This window comes from Coptis chinensis, chromosome 3, assembly GCF_015680905.1.
Source record: "Coptis chinensis isolate HL-2020 chromosome 3, ASM1568090v1, whole genome shotgun sequence".
NCBI classification, from domain to species: domain Eukaryota; kingdom Viridiplantae; phylum Streptophyta; class Magnoliopsida; order Ranunculales; family Ranunculaceae; genus Coptis; species Coptis chinensis.
The window spans coordinates 96,857,848-96,877,473 of NC_141458.1; the positions used below are offsets into that span (position 1 = coordinate 96,857,848).

A 19,626-nucleotide genomic window follows, 5' to 3' on the forward strand; every position below is an offset into this window, starting at 1 on the left:
TACAAAACAATGAAAAACAAAAGGATCTTATATTTGAGAATTCTATTCTGAAGTGGAAAGCACAATTTTTTGACATGCATGTGTTCTTTTGCTTGTTCTTGACATGGAAGTAAGTTTGCTCAACTTACTTTCTAAGCTGTATTCATGTTATCTTTGTCACAATAGACTGATCCCTTCGCTTCATAATAGAAAAATTAAAGAGAACAACATTACCTTTGTGTGTAACATTCTGAGAATTGCCATAGGACTCAATGTCATCAGACTTCCCCATTCGAGCGTTGGATGCACCCATCTTTTTGAAAATTTGTCACCCTGTTGCTTTCCCTTGCACCATTTCAACATAAAAAACAAAATCCCAAAACTAATCAGCATGAATGTCGCCACAATTGCAGCCCAGAAGAACTTTTTTGTTTCCCAAAAATTTGTTGATTATGCAGCACTTGGTCCTTGTGATGCTGATGGCCCATTGTTCTCTATTCCAGGTCTTACTCCAAAACCTGAGTGCGCGAAAAGAGGTGGTGGTGGGAGTGCAGGTTGATCTGGTGGTGAGACTGGAATAATAGTAGTATTGAATGGATTTCCATCCTTTCTGCACAACAAATCTATGATTTACTAATGGTTAAAAGAAAATAACTACTGATCTCAAGATAGAACCTGCAATATTTTCTCCTAAAGACTATTATTTAGAATAATGATAGAAGCATGCTAGTAGGAGTCAGAGAAGATAATATATTATAAGCTTGTTAAAATTCCCCAATGAGGACAGAGATATAGTTATTACCCAGTTCATAGAATTGAAGACGACTACTATTCATTCGAGCATTCTTTGGGTTGTGTTAGCTAGATGTGGGGAAAAAAACTAATAAGAAAGAAGGGAGAGGAGACAAAATGAGAGAAAGAAAGCATGACTGGAATTGTGGAAGATTGAGAAGAAATTATCGGAGGAGAAAGGGGGAAGGTTGAGAAGAATTGAGTAACATTTAATATTTAATATCTATCCCTTCCATCCTTTCGTATTCTCTCCTTAGACTTTTCATTTTCTTTAACGTTTAACGTATAATTAAATTACCCAATTATTACTAATTAAATGTAATTTATAGTAAGGTGTAGAATTCAAAATTGTGTGGAATTGATTTTTTAATATACCGCCACATGAAAAGAGTGATTGCTCATATTCAAAGGTGTTAAACAACATTTTAATTTAAGGACAATATAGAATTTACAAAGACATAAAAAGACCAAATAGTCCTCATTAATAAATATCTAGGTGTTTGATATAATTATTCATCCAGGGGTATTATGCGTAAGAAAAATACCCGGATAAATTTAAGAGGCCACGATCATTATAGGATATGCTACTAGTAGAGATATTAAAATATGTATAGGCAATTTGCACGAGAGCATTTAAAAAAGAGCTTGTTGGGCCTGGGATTAAAAATAGTTTTGGGCTACCGAATGAGTTGGGCCTGGGATAACCACGTTTATTAGTTTCAAATAAAATACCGTTTGGTTTTTCTACTCCTCTGTAAGAGAGAGAACGAGATGATAAAATTGACGAGAAAATGGAAAAGATCTCGCAGAAATGAAGAAGAAGACAACGGATTACTCCCAACCCGGGATGATTTCCGGCCCATAGATACCCAAGGTGAATAGTATTCTATTTTTCTCGTTCAATTATATTCAAATACCAATGATTACATAACAATATTATATTATAAGAGTATAGAACTATGCATTGCCACTTAATTGTTGCAACATAAGAGCAAGTACCACGTTCCAGGCTTAACTACCTTAATTGTCAATATATAAAGCATAATAGTACCATAGTGCACGATGGAGCCAATGATCCAGTCTAATATCATGCATTGTACATAGAATTGATATTTTGTATAATTTGGAATTATTTCATGTGCCAGAACAAGAGGAAATGATCAGGTCGTTTGAGAAGAAACATGCTCAACAAAGTCTATTATGGAGAGTGAGTATTTTCTTGTAGCCTTTTTTTTTACTGGAAATTATAACGAGTTTGTCCAGTTTTATTGAGTATTTAAGTTTGTTTCTCTTATCTTGTAGAGTGTATTCGTTAGCCTTTTGTTTTCTTACATGGCGTTTCAAATTTTCTCTATCTACAACCAAGCGTTGTCTCCATGGGAATTGGTGAGTCTTTCTTGAAACCTTTAAATTTAGATTTTCAGTTTAGATTTTTTTTTTGGCATTTTGGTATTTTGGGAAGCTTGATATAGAATAGGTAATTTTATTTGTAACCTTAATGTATCCAATCAATTTCCTTGAGACACCTAGCTGTTTAAAGAACTATAGGAGACTGGAGATCCAACCAGTAGGTAGAACGCATTTCTACTGATTGAATTGGCATGTCAGCGTCGGGGGTGAAGAATTTGACTCTTTTGTATTCCAACACATTTTATCATGGCGCTTAAACCCAACATAATAAGATGATTCACCACTAAAAGCAAATATTTGAGGAATAAGGTTTATAATATACTGCTGGCTCTTAGAAAAACTCTGAACATTCCATGAAAGTGTTTCTGAGAGGTGCTGTAGATACTACGCAAGTAACTTATATGAGAATTGAACTCTTTTGATAATGGAACACATACCGTCGTGGCATCTACCAAGCATAATGAGATGATACACTGGGTGCTGTTTTTATATATAATTAAGTCGTTGGTGCAGATGTGTTGTGAATAGTAAGCCAAGCAAAGAATCAAAATGTGAATGTAACTCTTGGCCATGTGATGCATTATTGTGGTATGATGAGATATGATGTGATGATGCAGCCTTACCACCTTGTGCTGACAAGTGTCGTTTTGTATCTGAAATGGCCCTGGGGCTGAGTAGAGTTTGATTAGACACTTAGCAATTTTAGGTTATGACACTTCCATTACTCAGGACTAAAGTCGTACCATAACATTCAAAGATTCCATGCCAGGTGCCTTTTCTAGCATAACCTTGAGGTATCACATCACTTGTGATCCTTGGCTCTAATGTCACGCAATGACAACCAAACCCACTCTATGATAATACTATCCCTAGTAAACCATCATCCCCCCCAACTTAGAGGTTTGGGGTTTCATCCAAAAAGACCTTGCTGCTAAATGAAGTGTGATTTATCACACAAGAACCGACATCTTGGTCCCTTCCTAAACTTGTGCCGCAACCTTCATCCCTTATGGGCTAGGCGCCTTTGTAGCATACCCCCGTGGCATCACAGACGATTACCTTTATTATATGTTTTAAATGAAATTTGTAAAGTCACAACTACAAGTGTGCCTTTCGTTTCTTTATGATCTTGAAATAGTAATTGACACATTTTCCTTGGATAGATTCTTTTTACTAAATTGCTCATGGGTATCACTGTTTGTTTTGTTGAGAATCTAATACTTTTGTTTTCATACAATGAACAGCGTTATCATGCTTACTTTATGTACGAAGTTGACTCATGGGTTGTCATTTCTGCAGGTATGATTATTTTGGATCTTCTATTTATTTGATTGTGCACCAGTCGATTTTTTATTATGTTTCAATTTGGAATCATGACCATGTTATGTTTCAATCTACCTGTTATTGAATAAATTCATTATACATACTGTTGTGGGATACATAAATTGCTTAGGTGGTTTGCACGCCATTATTAAGTAATTATATGTTCCTTATTGATTATTCTTCATGGTGTACTTGTATCCTTTCTTTTAATGGGTGAACTATGACCAAGCCTCGACACATAATGGTAAATTGCTAACCATTGAAGAAAGTGTTGTTTCTGGAAAACCTAAATGTTAATACATGGATTGTTAAATGTTGGTATCTTGTGGAATTTTATTAAATGCAGCAAAATGGTTATTTGAATCCGGCAGATAGCGCAATACTCTGCAAAATTTTGTATTTTGTTATATGCTGGCAACTAATCAGACCTTTAATTCTGATTCTTTTAACTTTTATTTGCTTTATGGATTAATTGTAATTTATACATCTTTTTAGAAGAAAAAAAAATGCTTCTTTCAGGATTCTTTGTGCCTTTTTAAGTCGGTGGGAAAAGCTGCTTGGAGAAAAAAAAATATTAGAAAAAGAAAATGAAATGTATTATCATTCATTGGGAGATATTAGTGAAACTCTTAACTCCAAAATAACTCTGCAACATATCTGCAGATGCAGATTGGTAGATATCAAATTTGATATCAGCTTGAGAAATGACGGAATTTTTATTATAACAGGGAACAACATATCCAAAAAAAAAAATTAGAAAACAAGAATGCAACGTGCTCTTTTTGGGCTGAGACCGGGTACCTTGTGTTTTATCAGGTTGCGTGAATGTTGAATTTTTTTGAATGCTTGTGTTATCAATAGCAATATAATCTGAGACATAGTTGTTGGTGGAACTGGTTCATATAGCATGTCTAAATAGTTTGGGTTAGAATACATGGTTATGGCGATGCTAATTCTGACTTTTTTTTTTTGTTTTTTAGTTCTTCATCGGGGTTTTTATAGGTCCTCATTGTTTTGTGTCCAGAACTTGCTCTATAGAGAATCAATTTTAATCATAGTACCTATATTCCATTAATCTGAAATGGCAACATTTTGCAGACTTGCTAGCTGTTATGGCATGTTTGATGGCTATAAAGGGGTTACTTGATAATTCAAAGTACCATCGGCAATGGATATTGGGCTCATGTTGTCCTGGCCTTTTACTCATGATCTTCTGGCTGTATCACATGCTGAGGTAAACAAAGTTTTAAGATATATTTGCTTTGGGAATGATGTCCATATGGTTCGCAAAGAGGAAAAGGAACAAATATATCTGCAATATGTGTTTCTCCATGCTCTTTGTCTTCTTAGTTCTTACACATGGCAACGTGTTTATTTCTTTACATTCATTTGTATTTTGTAGTTTATGTGTTTGATCGCCATCATTTGCTTAACAATTTTATGTTGCAGATTGCCAAAGTTTCGGTGGGAAATTATATGGCTCCCCTTTGGCTCATTGTGGTATGTTTTTTATCATCTGCCCATACCTTCATCAATCTACTTAACTCTTTGTTGAGCTAAAATGTTCTTTCATGCGTTCAAATTGCAGTGGCTCTGGCATGTCTATGTATGTGGACCATCTTCTGGGTGAGTCTTCAGAAGAAATAAGAAAACTTCGTGGCTACATGTATGCTTACAAGGCCTCCTAAATGTGTTCTTCAGAAATGCATGATGCAATATGAGATTTCTTGTGTCAGTGCTGTCTTGCTTAACTCGAAGAAGATCGTGTATGGATGTAAGATGTAGCATTATCATGAGAAGTATCAGACAATTTTACACTGTGTATAGTTTTCAGATTTTTCCGTAGATTAGTTGTTTATCATTTCTGACCATTCCAGAGAAGGTGGTTAGGGAAATATGAGATGTTATTATAACAGAGAATACACATAAGATTCAAGGATTGAAGTCATATCAACCTTTTACAAAGATTCTCTTATAAGCCTGTTTCTCCTGTGTTTTCTTCCAAATGTGTGGGACAATGAAGATGATGGATTATCTGAGATGCTTACGTCGTCTGGGGAGTCATAACACAAGTTGAGAAATATGCAGCTTAGAAAAAAGGTAGGTAGGTTTTTTTCATAAGAACTAAGAAAATTGAAGCAGGCGCCACCAATGTAGACAGCTATTTAGTAGTTCAGAATCACCAAAACAAAACTCACAAGATTGATATACGGACTTAAATTGTGGATTGATTGCTGAAATTCTGAAATGAAACTTTTCGTTGAATTTGTAACTTATACCAAATAGCATAGTAGCATGCAATGTTGACTTTAGCAGAAGAGGCCCAATTTCTTTTGGGCTTAAAGTCCATACTAATAAACCTCGTGTTGAGATCATCATCAGATTAGAATCTAAGCTTCTAGATGCACGACACGTGTAAAACCGTTTTAAAACATTTGTTAGGGTTAGGGCTTGTGCCAAAAGGTCGCCTCTCATTCTCTGTCTGTTTTTAATTTTATTTGAATATAGTGAAAAGTTGCTAAAATGGTGGAGAAAGTTAAAGGAAGGAAAGAGGAAGTTGTTACTAGAGAGTACACTGTTAACCTTCACAAGAGACTTCATGGCTGGTAATAGATTAATCTATGTTGTTGTTTTCCCATTTTGTTATGAGTTGATTGGTATTGTTAATGGTGATGGGGTGGTCTCTTATTTTATGCTATTTGAATTGATTATTTTTGTTGTGAATATTGAAACGATCGATTTTGGATATTGTGTTGTTTTGTCTCATACTCTAATGTGTGGAGACAGGTGAAAACTAGCTAATAATCGTAGTCGAGGAAATGTGACATTATAAGTGGAACTTACTCTATGTTTTTCAACTTTTTTTTATCAACATGTCAAAGAAACTGATTCTACTTGGTAGATCTTGTAGTTTAAAATGGTGAAAAGTTTGTGTTAAATTCTTTATGTTTATTGAACTTAGTACTTGTTTAGTACGATATTGCATTTTTAGCATCCTAGATATTTCTATAAACGTAGTAATAGTTGATACTAAGGTTAAAAGTATCATATCTTATGATGAATGTATTTGCACCCAAATAGAGATGAGTTGTTGACTGATCTCTGACGAAGACGTTCTTGGTACACCATTGTGATCATCTTCCCGAACTTGTTGTCCTCTGATATTATTAGAGATACATCAGAATGTTGCATTGGGGTATGGAACATGTACAAATAGTTATTGAGGCTGAATGTTCCAAATCTGTTATACAAGTCCCTTGTGAAGTGTCATTTGTGTTGGTTATAGGCATATCTCAAACTTTTTGTGCTCTCTTTCACTCTTTGTAATTACTTTTTAGCCTATATATAACAATTTTCTTCATATGCAAGCCTCCGTTGAGAAGACTAGAACTTCTAGACAGGGATGATCAGTTGTGTGGTCACAGGGTCTCAACGAAAAAGACTTCACATTTGCAATTAAGCTAATAATAACAGTAATGAATATTCTATGTCTTATCTTCATGAGAGAAGCCTATTAGCGCTTAATTATTTGATTACTTGGCAATTATCAATCGGTTCTCTCCTCACAAGATTGACCTAAGCAGTCCAGATGTTAAGTGAACTGAAACATAAATATCGAAAGCTATTGAAGTATTGCAAAACTTAATTGGAAATATTAACTCTCGAAGAACACCAGAAACATAAATGCACCTTTTTCATATAGAACAGTATTGTGCTTTCCACAACTCTGGGAGTAAAGTCTCTTATGTATTTAATCATTTAGAAAGTACTTGGTAATTGTTTTTCAGTGAGAAGAATGTCTTCAGGTACATTGGAATCTATGCTTAAAAGTAGTCATAGTCATTGTATATCATCTGTCACAGGAAAACCTATTTAATGTATATTGCTTTGGTCCTCTTTCCAACAGCACCTTCAAAAAGAAGGCTCCCAAGGCAATAAAGGAGATCAGGAAGTTTGCTCAGAAAGCCATGGGAACAAAAGATGTTAGGGTGGACGTGAAGCTTAACAAGCACATTTGGAGCAGTGGGATCCGAAGTGTTCCAAGGAGGGTTAGGGTTCGTATTGCGCGCAAGAGGAATGACGATGAAGATGCTAAGGAGGAACTTTACTCACTCGTTACAGTAGCAGAAATCCCATCAGAGGGTCTCAGAGGGTTGGGTACAAAGGTCATTGAAGAAGCTGATTGATTTATTCGGGTTGAAATCATTAATCTTGTCTTAGTTTTGGAAACGGTATTTCATTAAGAAAGTCTTGAGTAATTTTGTTGAATACCTGAGTAAGGAGTTTTTAACTTTTCTACCTGTTTAAGACCATTGTTTTGGGTGCGATCTGAAATTCGGAATTCATTTTGTTTGTTTTATGGTATAGTGTATGTGCTGGGTTTGCTGTGGATATGGCTTTGTTAGTCTTTTCTTTTGTTTAACTTAGCGGCTAAAGATTGTATATATGTGAATGGACAGAACCAGGTGATAAAGCGGTCGTGACAATGTAGCCTTCTAATGGGCTCATGGCTTTCGGGCTTTTGGAAATCCCACAGAAAAAATAAAATATGCGTCTGAAATTGGCAATGTGAAAGCTTTTTCCCCTTACTTTAGGGCAGTAAAACAGTTGACTGTCCACAAATTTATTCTGATGTTTATTCTCCTCTCCAGCATGATTTAGGCTCCAAATAGCCTTGGATATGAGCTGGAGAGTAGTTTTCTATACCCTTATGGGGCAGCGATGATAGTTCCTCTAGAGCGCTACTCGGTTATGGTGCATAAGCCTTCCACGGTGGGCAAGTGGCTGCTTATGTGGACCGAATCCGATGTTTGAGGTTGGGCAAGTGACTTCTTATGTGGACCGAATCCAAAACGAGTCTTCATAGAGATGTCTCGATCCTCTGCGGTAATGAGACTGCTTGCTTAACACTAGTTGCTTGGGTTGTAAAATGTAAACTATGACCACTATATATACACGTTATACACACAGGTTTTAATGAGAAAGAAATGTGTGAAGTACCATCAATATGTTTTCCATAACCAAGTGAGGACGCACTGAAGCCTTACCTGAGCACAAAATTCAGTTGACGTACTTAATGATCAGAGTTTGTCGGTTCTTGACTTCTTGTATAGTTTTAGATTTATACCTTCTGATTTAATTTTTTTCGACTCCATCAATTCCTATGATTTCCTTTTCCTTAATTCAAATAAAATAGTATCTTAACCATTTTATCCGAGTAAATAGTCTCGGTCCGTTAACCTTAATTTTCTGAGTCCGAATTTGTTCACCAGCATTTTTGCTAGTGGAATTCACCAGCGCCCATAGTTGTCCACGTGTCCAACAAATAGTTACAAATAAAAGAGATTTTTTTTCCATTTATTTTAAACTAAAAAAAATATTCTAATAAACCAATATAGAAATAACGATTTTTCCCACGATTTTCTCCTCAAATCATTGCGTACTCTCTCTCTCTCTCTCCCATTTCCCTCCAACTTCCGTTCTCTCTCCCGCCCTTCTTTCATTCTTCATCTTCTCCACTCCTATACTTTTCTATATTTTTCCTCTGTTAATAATTAAAGATGGAACCTGAAAGCGAAACCGGAGAACAATCAAATAAACCATTATACGAGGTGAGTCCTGTACTTGGAATGACATTCGAGAGTATAAAAGAGGCTAATGATTACTACAACAGTTATGCAAGAGCTGTTGGGTTTAGTGTAAGGATTAAAAGATCAAACAGTGGTCGTTTGGATTCTAAAAAAATAATAAAGTGTTGTTTTTGTTGTTCATGCGAAGGGGTGTACAAAAAGATAAAAACGCCTGAAAAAAAGAGAGATGAAAGGCGATTTGGATGTTTGGCGGAATTCGAGATTAGGCTGAAGAATGAAAAATATGTTTTGACTAAGTTTTTTAGTGAACATAGTCACGATCTCGTGCCCCCAATGAATTCTAATTTATTGAGGTCTCACAAATCATACGGCTCTCAAGAAGAAATGGTGAAGAAAATGCATTCAGCAGGATTAAAACCAAGTCAAATTCATGCTTATGCTTCTGCTGAAGCTGGAGGGGCTAAATATCTAGATTACACTCGGAGTGATTTGAATAATCTATTACAGAAAGAGCGGAGAGAGTTTTTGAAAAAAGGAGACGCACAATGTCTTCTTAACTACTTCAGAGAGAAAAAGAAAGAAGACAAATTCTTTTTTTATTCTATTCGGTACAACGAAGAGAATGAAATAACAACACTTTTCTTTTGTGATGCAAAGGCAAGACGAGACTACGGGTTGTTTGGTGATGCAATTGCTTTCGACACAACCTTTAAAACAAATAATTATCATATGATGTGTGCGCCATTTGTGGGTATCAACAAATCATGGGGGCATTGACATTATTTTTGGGTCGCGGATTATTAAGTGACGAAACCACAAAATCATTTATCTGGTTGTTTGAGACATTCTTGGAAGCAATGGGTGGGAAGCATCCAAAAACTATTTTTACTGATCAGGCTATGGCCATTTCTAATGCGATTGAGGTGGTATTCTCTGAAACTAGTCATCAGCTTTGTCTTTGGCACTTACGTATGAATGCTTTAAAGAATTTAGGAAAACTTGGTGAGTTCAAAAAAATTGTTAAGCAGTTTACAAAATGCATTTATGAACCAGAGACAATAAGTGAATTTGAAGATAGTTGGGCGTCCATGCTTAAAGAATATGGGTTGGAAGAAAATCTTTGGTTGCTGAATTTGTACAAGTCACGCCAAAAGTGGGCACAAGTATATGCACACGCTTTTTTTTTGTGCCGGTATGACAACAACTCAAAGAAGCGAAAGCATCAATGCATTTCTTAAACAATATTTAGGAAATACTCTCATTCTTCGGTTGTTTGTTGATCAATATTCAAAAGTTGTGGACCATCTTCGTGAGAACGAACGAGTAGCAGAAACTAAGTCTACACATATCGCACCAAACTTATTGTCTACTTGGTCTGTTGAGAGAGAGGCATCGAAAAAATATACAAGAAAGATGTTTAGTATTTTCCAGCAAGAGTATACTAAACTTCTTAACCTTCGTTTAGTGCAGGAATCAGATGATGGAAATACTAAAATTTACAATGTCAAGGAGAGGGGAAATGATAGAAAGGATCATTGTCGTACAGTGACATATGTGCAATCAGAACAAACCGTGCAATGTTCGTGTAGAAAATTCGAATTTCAAGGTATCCTTTGCTCTCATGCATTAAAGTTGTTTCATGAATTGGATTTCACAAGTCTGCATTCTTGTTATTATTTGAAAAGATGGTCAAAAGATTGCATAAATGAAATTATCTACGATGTATACGGGGAGGCTATTCAAGGTGGCTTGGATCCATCAACAACAACTCGTTACAGTGAGTTGTCACATATTTCACAGAATGTTATTGCTATTGGTGCAAAGTCAGATTCTTTATGTGCGTATGGGAAGTCAAAGATGCTAGAACTCCACAAGGAATTGGAAGCCTTAGATATTTTAGAGAAGAAACATCCTCAGGGAGCTTCACAAAAAAACACATTAGATATTGATGATCCACCACAAGACTCATATGATGATGTGCAGCTGAGAGCACCAAAACTGAAGCAGAATCGAGGCTCGTCAAAAAGAAAGAGGGGTGTTATCGAGAGGAACACACGAAAGAAAAGCCTCCAATCCAAGCAAAAAGGTTTCTATTAGTATGAATTCATTTTTTTTTTAAATATTTTTTTCCTATACATTGTTCACCGGAAAAAGGAAAAAGAATAGGTAGTAGTGTTCAGTCACGTTAACATTGTGAGTTTTGCAGGAACTGAAGAAGAATATGCAACCATGACACAAGAACACGAGCAAAGTAACCCAAACAATTTTGATGTTCAAAGTGCTACTCAGGTATGATATGAAAGATTATATAATTGTTTTTTTTTTTTTTTTCCTTGCTAGTGTTTATTTGTGTTAGGTAAACACTTGGATGGCTACATATTGTTAACATTCATAACTGTACAGGAGTCTTTGACACACCAACCACCAATGAAACCAAACCACGACGGTGGTATTTCAAATGTTCATCAATTTTCACAAGTTAAAACTTGTGTGTGTAGCTTGAATTTTCTTGATTTTTTAGCACGATACATATTAGGTAGGTGGTAATCCAAATGTTTGTATACATGATTCAAGTGGTTTTCTCACCAACCACTATGGAACTCAAATCAGATGTCACTTATGCAGCAAGGAATTTATCCACCAGCTTATATGACGGGGTACCCAATGATGTATGACATTGATGATGCTTCACAAGTGAATCGTCAACAAGAAAGTGATAGATCATTCTTTTTAACCACTGACCGGGATATGAATCAATCATACATTCCAAGCGAAGGTCAAGTACCAATGTTTTACATGCCAACATATCCAGGAGGTCCGGTCCGTAGATTAGATTTTCAAGACTCTTAAATGGCTTACTAATCGGTCGTCGCAGGGAAGAAGAATATATGTGAAGTAGAGAATAATTTTATGTAGACTCTGAATTCTTTCCGTTTTTTTTTGAAGGGGTTATGTTTGCTTTTGTTTACTCTGGTTTTAAGCAAGTGAGTACTTTCATACTTTTTAGTGTACTTTGGTTTTTAAGCCAATGTCTAATTTATATGCATATGCTTTCTGAGCTCTTATTCTCTTGAATGGCTGCTCTTAATTCCATGTAGTAACTGAGCATCCTACTTCTGATACGCACTAATGTTACTTGGTCACCAATCGGAAACTTGCATAGTACGATGAAAGATCAAAGCGCATCAGATGATTTTCAGTAAAACAGGAAATGTGTATTACCGTTTGTTCCCAACTAATATCAAGTTGTCAATGAATCAATTGTTCTCGCTCTGGTTGGCTTGTATTTTCTCACAAGAGCTTGAATAGTTACTAAAAGCAGCCTTCAGCACTTTATTTTAATGATAAAATAACAGGCCTATTAGAATTTAACAGGCCTTTCATCACCCTCAAGCAATGTAGCTAAGATAAAAAACTAAGATTTTTCATAAAAAGCTAAAAGCCTTGAAAAATAAGTGAGGCAAATGTCTGGACCACTATAGATCACAACAAAAGAAAAGTGCCAGCGATAGTTTGTATTATATTTACTCAAAAATGACTGTACGTCCTTACATTTAATGAAACTATTTTGCAGGAAAAAGATATTATGTTTAGTCTTTAGATGAAATGAAATTTTGCAGCAAAACTAATACATTTCAACTTTAACATCACATATAAACTCTTAATCAAACGAATTGAAATTAAAGGATTCATATGTGCAGTCAAACTTACTAGAAGTGTACAAGCTAAACCAGCCATCAAGCATGTTGCAAAACCATACAATCTCTGATCATTGAGTCGAGAAAAGCAACAATCAGTTATGAGCTCAGAAAAGGTACAAGTTTATATTTCACAATCAACAAAATGAACCTTCCAAAAAGGTATGGGTATTTCATGTTTGTATTTTGAGGATACTTCTTCATCTCAAGCAATAAGGCTAACTTGCCAGGAAGATTTCCCAAACAAACAAAGAGAAACTCCAACATTTTTTGCTGCAGGTGTCTATGACTCTATTAAAGTATTAAAGTGACGGAAAGTAAATGGAAGGTATTCTCAGTTTGCTGGAGGAAGAACTAGCTAGCACGACTTGGAGGACAAGACACAATAAACGAAATACACGGAATCAATATTTCGAGTCTAAGGATCTTAGTGGATTCGAACCACCATCTCTTGGGATATGTATGCGCCGCATTTTGATCCCAAGCACTTTGCCGTTTAAGCTAAAGATCCATTTAGAAATCATTGTTTAAATCACATGTCCAATTCCAAGAACATTAGGGTGAATTGTATCAAGTAGAAGCACACGCATATGGGCTGCTATGAACAAGCTTTTCAGAGAATTTTAGAAGACCTAGCAACAACATTTCCCACTCATTCGTTGGAAGGTTAAAGCAAACAAACTTTTAAATTAATTATGTATTGTTAATAGAAAGGAAATTCAAGTAGCAGTAGCTACAACAAATTCTCTATGAGCAACATCGTTAACAAATATAAGAGTAAGAAATCAAAGAGTATCATTAAACCACACCAAGATGTAAACAGATTTTCCTTTTGAATATGAAATTGTTCAGGTGTGGTCGCATAACTCCCATAAACAAGCATCAAAACAATTTATAGCATAAATTCATTACATGTATACCGAAACCTCAATCAGTGATTCTTTTTATTAACAATTCCTAAATTCATAGACCCTAACTTACAAATTCAAATTTATTCACAAATTAAACCAAATTATTTGTATGTGAAGTACTAGCTAAAGATCGAAATTAACTCACATATTAAACCAAATTAATTGTACCTGGACTACTAACAAAGATCAATGAGGAGCAACAAGGGTAGGAGCAGAACAATAGAAACCAACAATAGAAAAGGTAGAAAGTAACATCAACTAGGTTGGTAACGCAGAGAGAGGCGCGAAACTACTTGATAAAGAGGTTCCTCTTTCCGTCGGCATTTCCTTTGCTGGAGAGAGAGAGCGCGAATTATTTGGTTTCCTTTGGCTGGAGAGAAAAGACGAACAAACCAGTTTTATTTCCTAAAAAATAAAACGGCCTATTTCCATATATATATCTTTATTATTTTTTGTTTTAGAAAAGAAAATTAAAATGAGAGTTTTATTAGAAATTGATTGCTGGACACGTGGGGTAATATGGGCGCTGGTGAATTCCACCAGCAAAAATGCTGGTGAACAAATTCGGACTCTAATTTTCTTCCCTTTTACCTAGAGTTGTATATATTTGCGATTTTATTCTGTTTAACATTGCATTCCTTATATATTTGCGTCAAGAAAACTATAATGTTTTCGACCATTGTGTTGGCGCTTGCTATTAATCTTCATTTTCTCTCATAAAATGTCATACAAGAGACCACACATCGACCCTAAACACTAAAGGTTAAGTACTTAAGTGATGTTAGTATTAAAAGCTCTCGAGCACATCAGCCAGCTCAGCACTGTCTTCGTGATTATGTTTTTCTAGTTGTTAGCTAGGGCTATCCTTGAAAAAGTAATATGTTGGACAACATCGTATCTGAGATCTCGTGAGTTTGGCGATAACTTCAGATTGTCGATGCTGAAACTTGGCACGGCAGATGCCTTAAAACTTTCTCGGCATTTCTTTCTTTTGAGAACAATACTGATATGCCAGATTGCCAGTCGAATGTGGTATCGAAATTCCGTATTAAAAATACGATAAATAAACATGGGTAATTTCCCAATTAGTAACCCATAATGTTAATGTGTTCCCAAGTAGTAACCCACTTCTAATTTTGACTTTTCAATGCGGCTTTTGACAATTTTGCCCTTCAAATAAAAACAAAACACTTTTCTCTCTCCTTTTACAATCTCTCATCTCTTACACTTTTCTCTCTCCTTGTCCCCATGATGTTGACGTATTTGAGTTTGTTTTTAACAAAACAGTACTCTCTCTCCTCTTACACTTTTCTCTCTCCTCTTACACTCAATCATTGATTTTTGAGTGTTTTTTTTTTTATTTATTAACTAATTAAAATGACTAAAAATATAATAGATAAAAATAAATAATAAATAATAAAACAATAAATTTAACACAATCCATCTTCATTCATATAACAAAATTCATATTCCTTGCAAAATAATAAAAGTTACCTCATAATAAAATTAACAAAATATATATTCCATTAAAATGATAAAATTTATATTCTTTTCAAATTTATTACATCAATCCAACAAAATCGAAATTCTAAGTCATGAAGTAGTTTCATCAGTAGATGGGATAATTATTAGTCAATGTACAACGCACATCAGTAAAGTTGCTGATATACAATGCACATGAGTTTGTCAGTCCCTCACTTATAAGATGAAAATAGACAGATGAATTTGGCGGGAAAACTATTAAGCGGGAATAATTGAGCGGGAAAACTGTTAGCGAGAAAACAAATAACAGTAGTAAAGTTGCTGATATACAGTGCATGTGAGTTTGTCAGTCTCTCACTTGTAGGACAATGATGTCATCATAAACCCAAACCCACTGTTTTTTTCCTCTTAATGGCGTCAACTTCTTCCTATATGTATCCATCATCGTTTCCTTTGTGTACCAATGCATGCAAAAGTCATATGCACATATTTTACCATCATCGATTGCCTTCATAGCATGGCTACAAGGAAGACCAAGCTACTGAAAGAAACTGTAAGTGCAAGTCTTCTCTAAAAGGTCTACGGTGTCAGTACGTTCCACTGATTGCACAGAATAAACGTGCTCACTTGCCCTTACCACTGTGAAAGGTCTACTCGTATATCTCGACGAGATGAGCACATCCTCGCCTGATTTGGTCAGTTTTGTCTTCAACTTTGACGCCATCACCCGGTAGTCATAGAAATGTTTCATTATGTTCAACCTGATACCATTGACAAAATGAGATGTCACTTGCATAGCTCTCTCTGGAAGTATCATCTTATTCCAGCTCTATGTGATTTGTGTAACAAATGCCATGCCTTCTCCTTTTAGCAAAAGCACAACACCACGACTCTTTTGGAATCTTAACAATCTTTGCATAACATTTGTTGTCGCAACAATACATTTGGCTCATTAGTCTTACAAATTCTGCCTGTTCGTAAGCTTCAGCTGCTCTTTTCACCTTCCCTTTTGTCTATTGCTTAGTCACACAATTTGAAATGTGTTGTGCACAAAAGCAATGAACCACATTAGGAAGTATTTTAGGCACGACCTGAAGAATGCTTGCATGCCTATCAGAGAGAAGAATAAAGTTTAGCTTAGTCCCAACAACAAGGTCTCTCAACTTTTCCAGAAACCAATCCCAGTGGTCATAGTTTTCCTTCGGGACTATAGCAAATGCAATTGGAAGCACGTGGCTATCACCATCCGCCGCGATAGCAGTTAGTATGACTGACTTGTACCTACCTGTCATGAAAGTGCCATCAATCATAATCCATGGACGAAGATATCTTTTGTAAGCTCGGACAATGACGCCGTAGCTAACAAACAAACGTTCAAACTTGTGGTCATGGGCGGACGACGTTAATAGCTCGGTGAAACAATCTGAATGCACTCTTTTAAGTTCTTTACAATAATTTGGCAACATTTGGTACGACTCCCTGAAGCATTCCCTTATCTGCAAGCAAAAAAGGCAAACGAACATAGGTTAGTAGTTGCTATTGTTACGTTCATCACTTGATGATATAGCTAAGGCTGTTACCTTCTGTATGTTTCGGAGCCATATCAATATTGTCCCTAAGTTTCGATTTCACAACTTCTGAAACCCATTTTGCAATTGCTTGATGTTGTGAACATATTCCTTAGTATGTAGCTCGCTCACAGTTTAACAAATTACAACGTAGAGAAACTTAAAAATAAAATAAAATAAGAATAATAAGAATAATAAAATTAACTGAGTTCAGTTCCAAAACCATAAAAAGTTCTTGACATATGTTTTAAAAGTAACTACGGATACATACAATAGATCCAAGAGATACTTGACCCAAATTGTACTTAAGAACCACGAGTTCAACATTCAACCAATATCACTGATTACAGGTAAATAAATTACAACTTAGAGAAACTTAATAAAAAAGAATAATAACAAAATAATCATAGATATCACTATTTTAGTACCTAAAATATTAAAAGTTACTGACAGATGCTTTGAAAGTAACTACCTAAATATGTACATTAGATCCAAGAGATACTTAGCACAAAATGTACTAAAAGAAACACGAGTTCTGCCTTTAACCAATATCATCGATCATAGGTCAATAAATTACAACTTAGAGAAACTTACTTGAAAAATATAAATGGCTGATAGATGTTTCAAAAGTAACTACTAAATATGTGCATTATATCTAAGAGATACTTAGCTCAAAATGTACTAAAAAAACACAAGTTCAGCATTCAACCAATATCATCAATCACAAATCAATAAATTAAAATTTGTAGAAACTTAATTGAAAAAAAATATAAAATAAAATAATCACCACCATTTTAGTATCCAAAATAATAAAAGTTGTTGAAAGATATTTCGAAAGTAACTACTAAATATGTGCACTAAATCAAAAAAAGATACATACCCATTGACCTAAAATGTACTAAAAACACGAGTTCAACATTCAACCATTATCATTTAGAGAAACTTAATAAAAAAGAAAAATAATATAAAATAAAATAATAATCACCATTTCAATACCCAAAATCATAAAAGTTCTTTGAGATAGTTCTTTGAGATATGTTTCAAAAGTAACTATCATATATATACATAAGGTCCAAAATATACTTAGCCCAAAATGTACTTAAATAACACGAGTTCAACATTCAACTAGTATTTTCTATATGTGACAAATATATTTATCGGTTTATAACTTCGATCACAAATTAATAAATTAAAACTTCGAGGAGATATTTATGCTAAAAAAACAAGCATTTTAAAAATGTATATATTTGGTATGTAAGAAATAATATTTATAAGTGACAAACAGATTCGTCATTATGTAGCTGATATATTGTTTGAAAGTAACTACCAAATTCGTACATTATAGGCAAGAAATTTTTTACACAAAATGTATTGAAAAAAAACACAAGTTCGTTTTTTTTTTTCAGGTTCTTCTAAAACACCTGCTCCACAATCAAATATCCAACACTCATTGTCAATCACTACACCATAACTGCTATTTTGTAACAGGACAAATTTTCAATAAGTAACGGAAATAACTGTTACTCATTAAGTAACGGATATAATAATATCCGTTACTTATGACCGCAAGTGTTACTTAAAACCTTGAATTATAATATAATAATATTTTCACATTTTTTTTGGATATGCTAACACTTATATCCGTGAGAAAAGTAGAAAATTAGGCAACAAAATTAAAATAATTTGAAAAAGAAAAAAAAAACCGGAAGTGGACCAATATTTGGTCACGCGCGCTTGGCTTTCATTCTTTCCCCCCCTTTTTTATTTCGGCTAACACTTAATTAGCCAATTCTAATTTCGCCGTTTTTAAGTTAGGAAGGAAACAAAAGAAAAAACTCTCTTAAGAACCCTAATCTTGTGAAACGGTCTTGCGATTTCTTTCTCTACTTCTCCAACTTTCTACAACCCCAGGTTAGTGAGTTGACTCTCTCGATTCCGATTCGTCAAATCAATTTTTACCATATTGTTTTTTTTTATCGATTGAAAAATCAATTTTTTCTTTCTCTCTCTCATTCTCCTGGTTTAATTATTTGTAGAATTCCAGTGGACTATTAGTAACGAAGTGGACTGATCAAAAGTGGAAGTTCAAAATTCGGTAAGCTTCCAATCGGTGCTCACTCTACTTTTTAGTCTACCTTGTTTAATGAATCTAGATATAGTTGTTGAATAATGTTTTAGCTGGTTTGGGTACTGGGGCTTTTTATTAAGTTGCGTCGGGTCCTAGAACTGCGGTTGTTACAAGTGTTATTGGTGGTTTGGTCGCTAGTCTTTATTCTTCTTTGGGAAACATCTTTGTTAAAAGATATGTTCCTATTTGATTATGACAATTTTCATGCTGTTGTTAGAGAGGGGTAAATTGGGGGTTTAATCGATGGTTTATGTTTTTGTTTTTAGAATAAATTACATGTTTTGTTCTGTTACATTTTATGATGATGGTAACTCTATGTTACACAAACAATTTATGGTATTGTACTCAATGTATTGAGTTACACATTGTCAAGTGCTGAAATTTAAAATCTTTTGGAATCTTAAGTCTTGGATGTTATCTTAGATATAGTTGTTGAAGTAGTTTTCTTTCTCCGGTTTTTTTTTTTCTCGATGTCTTTGTTGAGAAAAGATATATCATTATTGTGCACACTTGAATATTTAGTTTGGTTGAATTTACTGTATTATGCGAGTTTATATTTTGCAATCGATGATAAAATAAGAGGTTGCTACTGGATTCTAACAATGCTTGTATAATTTGCACATCCTATGAACGACTAGTGATATGTTAGGCGACATTGTTTCAAAAGTAAGGTTAAATCATATCGAAAATAGACAAAGATTAAATTGGATTATATAGGTTTGAGTATGGAGCTCATTTCAGTAT

The 19,626-nt window shown here is 34.6% G+C and overlaps 2 protein-coding genes across 2 annotated transcripts; both read left to right on the top strand.

Annotated features, from left to right (window-relative positions):
- The first annotated feature begins 1,507 nt into the window (after positions 1–1,507).
- Positions 1,508–5,485, top strand: LOC147511912 (histone-lysine N-methyltransferase). The gene is made up of 7 exons (XM_086603514.1): positions 1,508–1,645; positions 1,917–1,978; positions 2,074–2,157; positions 3,426–3,480; positions 4,603–4,738; positions 4,954–5,004; positions 5,093–5,485. Exons 1-7 carry the CDS (start codon positions 1,543–1,545, stop codon positions 5,190–5,192), a joined length of 591 nt encoding a protein of 196 aa, XP_086459640.1. The 5' UTR covers positions 1,508–1,542; the 3' UTR covers positions 5,193–5,485.
- Positions 5,486–5,910: 425 nt separating this feature from the next.
- Positions 5,911–7,896, top strand: LOC147511913 (large ribosomal subunit protein eL31). The gene is made up of 2 exons (XM_086603515.1): positions 5,911–6,110; positions 7,412–7,896. Exons 1-2 carry the CDS (start codon positions 6,028–6,030, stop codon positions 7,689–7,691), a joined length of 363 nt encoding a protein of 120 aa, XP_086459641.1. The 5' UTR covers positions 5,911–6,027; the 3' UTR covers positions 7,692–7,896.
- The last annotated feature ends 11,730 nt before the right edge of the window (positions 7,897–19,626 follow it).

Coding starts and splice junctions, on each gene's coding strand:
- LOC147511913 (XM_086603515.1), top strand. CDS start 6,028: ATGGTGGAGAAAGTTAAAGGAAGGAAAGAGGAAGTTGTTACTAGAGAG. Junction 6,111..7,411: donor CACAAGAGACTTCATGGCTG/GTAATAGATTAA, acceptor TCTTTCCAACAG/CACCTTCAAAAAGAAGGCTC.
- LOC147511912 (XM_086603514.1), top strand. CDS start 1,543: ATGATAAAATTGACGAGAAAATGGAAAAGATCTCGCAGAAATGAAGAA. Junction 1,646..1,916: donor CCGGCCCATAGATACCCAAG/GTGAATAGTATT, acceptor TTCATGTGCCAG/AACAAGAGGAAATGATCAGG. Junction 4,739..4,953: donor TGGCTGTATCACATGCTGAG/GTAAACAAAGTT, acceptor TTTATGTTGCAG/ATTGCCAAAGTTTCGGTGGG.